This window comes from Barbus barbus (assembly GCF_936440315.1).
Source record: "Barbus barbus genome assembly, chromosome: 43".
NCBI lineage: Eukaryota > Metazoa > Chordata > Actinopteri > Cypriniformes > Cyprinidae > Barbus > Barbus barbus.
This window is the reverse complement of record NC_136721.1, coordinates 12,753,589-12,761,290: the sequence shown is the minus strand read 5'-3', so window position 1 is coordinate 12,761,290 and position 7,702 is coordinate 12,753,589. Positions and strand designations below refer to the sequence as shown.

The window sequence follows — 7,702 nt, the reverse complement described above, 5'->3', positions numbered from 1 at the left end:
AAATATCCATTACATTATGTTTAAAACTGTGTAATCCAAATGGATGGACATTTTATGTGCAATTAAAAAACATAAATTATAAATTAAGGGCTAAACATATTATTGAGTCAATATACACAATATTCTACTCCAGTTTTATTCAATGAACATGCCTTATCATCTTCATAATTTTTTTGATATTGGTGTAAATTCATTGCAATAGTTAAACTATTCACTGCAACAGACAGAATGAAACATATCTGTGGTAGTTTATTTACTTATTCTACAACAATAAGTATTACAACACTGCTATTTCGTAAAAGTATGTGTAAATATTGTTTTGTTCCTTTTTGACAAACTATTTTAAGTGAAAACAATCAATTATCAGTCTAGCAGCACTGTTCTCTCTGGGTAGCACAGCACAGGCCACAGAATAGATTTTTATAGGGAGGGCAAAAATTAACTAAACTATTAACTGAATTATGGTTTAAACATTTTAGCAAAATGCAAATCTGCACTTTTAATTATGAATCCACAAGTAACATGCACCCTCAGGGATATCATGATAGTGAATGTTGCCCTCTTTATCAGTAGTTCAGCCCTGTGCTAGCAATAAACAAGCATGACAGTTCATTTCTAGTATTATTAGCTGCTCAACGACTGAATAAGAAATAAAAGTATACTACTGTGCATGCATACAAACAAACAAACCCCCAAAAGAGGCCATTCCGTTTCAGTTTGATGCTTATAATAAATTCAAATTGACATCTCCAATTTCTCCACATTATAAGAGCGGTGCTAAAAAAAGGAAGAGGAATTGTTCTTCATCTAAGTGGAACTGATAGACAACCTTAGGTGTTTGCTTTGGGCCTTTCATTTTTGATGAAGCAGGCAGAGCTAAAAGAGTTTTTACACAATCCACTAGGGAAGGAGGCAGTCTTTTACATACAGTAATAACACAAACATGATCATAATCCTCAGGGATGAATGCCATCAGCACTTGTCACATTGTGACTACAGTAATCATTATTTTAAAAGGCACCATTGTCTTTAGATTGCCTTTGACATGTTAAATTAATACTAGATTGCTTTTAGCTTAGTATTTATAGAACTGTTTGCCGCAACAAAAATGCTTAACTTTTTTTTTTTTTTTTGATCATTAAAGACAACATCTTGTTGACAATAAAAAAAAAAAAAAACCCTGAACAGACGCTATTATTTCCTGTGCATTGATGGCATTATGGAACAACACAGTGTACAGTAACTCAGATTAGTTTTATTATGAACAATAACAAGGATAAGATGAAAAAATGCATGATGAAGATAAGTTAATTAAACATACTGTTGACAAACACATGACAAGAATTGTTTTTTTTTTAAAGTAAGATACTAATACTGAAATAATGTTTTCCAAAAACATGCAGAATGCATGAAAAAAATGCAGAATGATAATAATGGTTTCAAATGGTATGATCATACTCAACATTACGCCAATACACAGGTGAACTTGAACAAAGATAAGTGTAAAATAATTAAAATAGTCCATGTGACATCTGTGGTTCAACCATAATTTTATACCTTTTGTGTGCGAAGAAAACAAAAATAACGACTTTATTCAACAATTTCTTCTCTTCCTTATCAGGCTTTGACGTGCATTCACAAGAGTACCACGACGCATATGTGTGTTCCTCTGTTTGAAAACAAGGTGCACGTATGCATTGTGGTACGCTCGTGAACATGTTGTTATTTTTGTTTTCTTTGCACACAAAAAGTTTTGTAGATTCATAAAATTAAAGTTGAACCATTGTCCAATGTCACATAGACCATTTAAACAATGTCCTTACTACCTTTCTGGGCCTTGAACTAATTAATTAATTAATTAATTAGTGTTGTTGTCTATGGAGGGTCAGAGAGCTCTCGGATTTCATCAAAAATATCTTAATTTTTGTTCCGAAGCTGAATGAAGGTCTTACGGGTTTGGAATGACGTGAGGGTGAATAATTAATCACAGAATTAAAATTTTTGGATGAACTATCCTTTAATATATAAAATGTTTGAATATTTATTTCAATTTCTCACCAATTCAAATTAGGCCTACATATTTGTAAACTAGAATGAATAGGACATGATTTTTTCACTAAAAATAATAATAAAAGCAAAGCACAAAATAAATTTCCCCCCAAAACAAAAACAAATTAGCATCAACCACCGTACAAGGGGATTTCATACCTTTGAAATGAAAAGATTTCCTAAAGGTGTTACTTGGCCTTATTAATTTGTGTGGAAATACATTCTGTGGAAGGGACATTTGTAAACAGCCTGCAGATATCATTAGAAGCCCAACAGAATGAGCATTGGTCTGCGCTGTAATTGAAAGATAGTGGCCGCAGCTGCAGTACAGCAATCTCCATTCAGCACGCAATGATACCGATTCAAATAAAGGGTGGAGATTATTCTAGGTAGACAGAAATGTAATGATTAATTTCCTCTTTGGGTTTCTCGCGATCATAATAATGGGTAAGAAAATGTGGCATTGTTGTGCACAAAGCAATGGTGCTCCTGGTGGTACCCACAGTGTGAACTTTGAAATGATGTGTTCCTGTACCTCAGTTAGCTGCCAGGATACAAATGAGTCACCCAGCATCCCACGCCTGCATGCACATCCACCGTATAATAAAGCCATCTCACCCAGCATGAAATAAAAGACAATTTTCAAGTTCAGTGATTGGGTTCATAAACTCTCTCACTGCCTAAAAACACACACACACACGCAAGTACGCGCAACAGTTCGCATATGCACAAGAGCACGGCTGCAAACTTACATACTGTGACACCAAGCCATGTCGATTTCTGACATAGTGAGTAGCTCAAATCATCAGGCGTGCAAAATAAACAAGACTTACTAAATAAAGCAAACAAAACTGATATAATTCCACATTGTTATTACAAAAGTGCACCCAAAAATGAACATTTGCTAAAAATGAATCTTCAGACCATCCAAGGTATAGATGAGTTTGTTTCTTCATCAAAACAGATTTGGAGAAATTTAGCATCACTTGCTCACCAATGGATTCTCTGCAGTGAATGGGTGCCGTCAGAATGAGAGCCCAAACAGCTGATAAAAACATCACAATAATTTACAAGCAATCAACACAACTCCAGTCCATCAGTTAATGTCTTATCAAGCATGCATTTTAAAAAATGAAAATAAAAGCATAATGCCATTTGATTTTCACAGCATTCAACCTGAATGAACCCTGTTAGCCCACCCACTTCAACACACAATAAAGCTGCCAACTTAAACTATTATCCTGCTTATAAGCTCATTTTTATTCCATAAAGTCACATGCTTTTCTTGTGTGGTCATTTGCATCAAATGATCTGTGCTGTAGTTAAACACTGCACAAGTAACCGTTCCCCTTCGGAAACACATTTTAATCAAAGTTGCGTGCATCTTTAACAAGTGATTCAACGGCCATTACATCTTAGTTCCAATGTTAATCCCTTGTCATAACCTTTGTGGCAATGCATTAGTCATAAAAATCATAAACTGTTGCCATAGACACTAATTAGCTTGCCAGTATGTTTTTAACAGGAGCATGAACAATGCATTTGCCTAACAATGCATTGCCTAGAGGTTTCTCTCCTCATTTAAATAATGAAGAACAAATATGGTTAATTTGAGTTTGTTTGTTTGTTTTACGGTAATAAAGTTGTATGATTATTCCTTCCCACACTTTAAGAAAAAAAAAAAAAAGTATTTTTCTGATGGAAATGTGATGCAAACAAGAATTCTGGCAAAGCTGTTCTTTTCACTGATTTGGTTTGTCAATAAAACTACTAGGATCTACATTTCTTCTGCACCTATCCATTCTTTAATCACAAATACCTGAATATTGTGTGATTCAACAGCACCCTCTAGTGTGTGCCATGATGGTTAGATGATTGTTGCTATGCTGCAAAGGACAATAAAATGTTAGTGTATCCAAAGCTACATTTGCTATTAACAATCATGTTACTGGCTCTCTTCTCTGCAATTAAGGTCTCTGTCAATCTGAAGAATAAGTGCAGAATCACATAACCTGACTTGACCTCAAACAACACCAATGAAATACAGCGATTTTTCTTTTTATTTGGAAAGAATGTGCATTTCATTTCAAAAGCAAAGCACATAATCTCTTTTAAAACAAAATGACCGCAGATCAGCAAAAACCTTCAGCAGGTCTCTGGACCATTCATCAGTTCATAGATAAACAAAGCTATGGAGAAAGTCAGAGTCTTGTGTACCTTAACAACTGCTAATGGAAAGGTGAAGTGAAGGGATAGTCTGCCAGTCTTAATACATTCTTTGAATGTTTATGACAGTGAAATTATAGACGCTTACTTGACAGAAGCCTGTTAATTTAAGTTATTCATATTAAGTTACACAAAAGCAAGAAACCAACAGGGTAGCCATAGCGAATGTTTCTATTTGGCAAAAATATACACATGTCCTTGCTTCTTTTTGGCAATTTTATGCATAATTGATTATGTAGTGCTAAGAGTCTCTTGTGAATAAGAACTTAGTTTAAGAGCAAAAATCTTACCTTTAAACTCATTCATGATGCTTATTCTGCCTACTCTTTTTTGGCATGAACACCATTTTTATTATTATTAGTCTGGCCGTTTACGCCGTTTGAGTTCAGCTTCCCTTCTGCCATCAGTTTCTTAATGTGGTCGTGAGGTCCCTTCCCCATCAAGGCTGAAGGATAGCGGTAGGAGCCTCCGATGCGGTCCCACAGGGTGAAGTACTGCCCGTAGTTGTAGTCGAAGAAGAGGTGGTGGTCTGTGTGGTGAGCTGAACCATTGATGATGTGTTCCATCAGGTTGGGCACGCGGTAGTCTCCGTCGTGGATGGAGATGGTCCATATGTTGACGAACACGTACAGGATTAAGTAGAGAATCTTGTGTAGGGGGAAGAGGAAGGGGTAGATGTGGTATGGCAGGCCCTGAAGAAATCCGTCCACGGGGTGGAAAGCATGGCTGGCGAACGGAGAGGGGATCTTCCACACGTGATGAGGTTTGTGAAAATACTGAATATGAGGGAAAAGATTTTAAAAAGTAAGTTAAATGGAGCTGAGAGTACTATACTTTTATCGGCAGCTGAAAACATGTTCAAAATTTGATCAAATATGTTGTATTTTGAACTGTGTGTCATTCTTACTATATACCCATCATACATTGTAAAGATGGAAACATATTAGTTAATTTTCAACTTTTTATACAATATCACAAAGTGAATTAGGTGCATAGTGGTTAATTTAAAATCATTTCACTAATTGAGATTAAGCTTATATTGTCATTTTTGCAACAGATACTGAACAGCTTTTAAAAGTGTGGTTACTGTTAACTAAAACCAAGATTATTAAAAATATTGTTTTTTTGTAACTGAAATAAAGATAGAATAAAATAAATTGGGGAAGGCGTGGCCTAATGGTTAGAGAGTCTGCCTTGTAATCCAAAGGTTGCGGGTTCGAGTCTCCGGCCGGCAGGGATTGTAGGTGGGGGGAGTGAATGTCCAGCCCTCTCTCCACCCTCAATACCACGACTGAGGTGCCCTTGAGCAAGGCACCGAACCCCCAACTGCTCCCCGGGCGCTGCAGCATAAATGGCTGCCCACTGCTCCGGGTGTGTGTTCACGGTGTGTGTGTGTTCACTGCTGTGTGTGTGCACGTTGGATGGGTTAAATACAGAGCACGAATTCTGAGTATGGGTCACCATACTTGGCAGTATGTCACTTCACTTCACATTCACATTTAAATACCATATGCAAAAAAACTAAAAAAAAAATGTGACTGAATTGTTCAAGTTAAAGTTTTAAAACGACAAATTGAACCCAAAATAAAAGACATTAAAGGATTAAAAAATGACAATAGCACATAAAATCACCAAAACAAACTATAAAATGAAAATATAAAAATAAAAGCTAATTCAAATTAATACATCATGGTATATAAATAATTCTAAAATAACATTTAATTACATAAAATAAACATAAAATTAAAATGAGATTTTCTCTTTATTATTTACTTTCTCATCTTTTTCAAAGCATGTTTTCTTGGGAATATTGTTTCAACTGATTAAGATTTCCTGTATCCTCAATAATATTACCCTATTAATATTATGTAATATTACTCTTTATTCCCATCCTATTCATTTTCTTGCCCGTAGTTAATTAATAAACTATAAGTAACTGAGCTTGACCAGGGCATATTTACTAAGTCTCCAACATGCTTGAATAAAAAAATTACCTTAAATCACAACTCAAGCATATTAATTTTATAAAAATAAAAAAAGTCAATTCAATGCAGTTCTTACATATCTTAAATACCTTATATATCAACTTGTGGTGAAGGAATCTGTGAACCCAGTAAATGCACATGTCAGTGAAAAACAGGAAAGAGACCATGCTGAAAATCAGTCCTGACCATCCTGAAAAACAAGCAGAAATAGCACGAGATGTTTATGCCTATAGCAACACGATTATCTAAAGCACATCTGACAGGCAGCATCACTGGCGCTTTCTAAAATTAGGGCTGTCAGTTTGTTGCATCCAGATTCAATCATTTTTAATGTTTCTGGCCTAGCTTTCTTAAAGTTTAAAAACTGGTGATTTCCAACATATCCAGCACTTTATATACCCATGTGATAAAGCAAAGGATCTCACCGAGAGGCGATTCATCGACACTGTCGTACAGTTTGCTGTATCCTCTGACCTCAGCGAAAAACAATGCTACTGTTGGTACGCTGATCCAGGGCAAAGACCACAGGGCATACTTTATTTCACGTTGCACCTGGTTCTGTGGATGAAAATATAATAAAAATCATACACATATATTATATACCTATATAAATATACTCATTTTAAAGACTGTAGGTTGTTAGATGAATAAACAAACCTCCAAAAATTGAGGGTGTTGCATTAATTTGTGGTCAAATATTAAGAAGTAGTTCAAAGCACCCAGGCCTAGATATAAGATTGCAGCACCCAGGTTGGTGACCACCATCAAGCCGATGATCTGCCGCAGAGGCTCGTCCTCCGGCCATGAAGAGGGATACACATATGGAGTGAAGAAGTAATCATCTGCAACATTGAGCACAAGGTCCATCTTTGACCCTAGGAGTTGGACAGAAGTGTTATTAACTGTCTAAAATGTGAATGAACAAGGAGGCCTTTAAATAAACCGGTTAATCATCATTGCCATATCCTAACAAACACTGAAAATACTAAAAACACTCCAGTGCACTTTAACCAATATTTTAAATGATAACGTTGTACTTTTCTAAGACAAAATTCATCAAAAAAAGAGCAAACAGAATGAATGCAGAGTATTATTGTTGATAATACACGTTCATGTCTGGAAACTATCAGCTCACCTGTAAAGGTGCTTTTGAAGACACAGTAGAAAAGAAAATACGTGAGGTTAAAAGCCTCATAGAGGCAGTCCTTCTGCTCTCACTGAAGAAACACAAAAGGACGCAGCCAATAGCGGCTCACTTGCTCACAGCGCGAGCCCGTTTCTCGACATCTCATTGGACAGATGCGAGATCTGGTCATGGCGTTAGTGATAGGAAGTCCAACTCCTTTCTGCGACTCGGTTCTTTTGAACAGTTCGTTTAGAAGAACCGGTTGTAAACAGATTCAATGATTCTTTGACTCATCTTGTTCTTTGTGTCTTTTACT

General features: G+C 35.9%; 1 protein-coding gene across 2 annotated transcripts; it reads right to left on the bottom strand.

The window, feature by feature from the left end:
- Positions 1-1,236: 1,236 nt before the first annotated feature.
- On the bottom strand, positions 1,237-7,524 carry LOC306862645 (lathosterol oxidase-like). 2 transcript variants are annotated; one of them, XM_079405553.1, is made up of 5 exons: positions 7,396-7,524; positions 6,918-7,135; positions 6,686-6,818; positions 6,350-6,450; positions 1,237-5,051 (listed from the first exon to the last, which is right to left on the bottom strand). In XM_079405553.1, the coding sequence occupies exons 2-5, from the start codon at positions 7,125-7,127 to the stop codon at positions 4,596-4,598; spliced, it is 900 nt and encodes a 299-aa protein (XP_079261679.1). In that variant the 5' UTR covers positions 7,128-7,135; positions 7,396-7,524; the 3' UTR covers positions 1,237-4,595. The 2 variants fall into 2 exon arrangements, with proteins under 2 accessions (XP_079261679.1, XP_079261680.1); XM_079405554.1 differs by having other exon boundaries at positions 4,093-5,051; positions 6,918-7,102; positions 7,396-7,499.
- Positions 7,525-7,702: the final 178 nt, after the last annotated feature.

What these genes read in the sequence shown, in the direction of transcription:
- LOC306862645 (XM_079405553.1), bottom strand. Translation starts at nt 7,127, where the DNA reads ATGGACCTTGTGCTCAATGTTGCAGATGATTACTTCTTCACTCCATAT. An exon ending in AACACCCTCAATTTTTGGAG is followed by an intron (nt 6,819 to 6,917) that starts GTTTGTTTATTC and finishes TTTCATCCACAG; the next exon opens with AACCAGGTGCAACGTGAAAT. An exon ending in TGTCGATGAATCGCCTCTCG is followed by an intron (nt 6,451 to 6,685) that starts GTGAGATCCTTT and finishes CTTGTTTTTCAG; the next exon opens with GATGGTCAGGACTGATTTTC.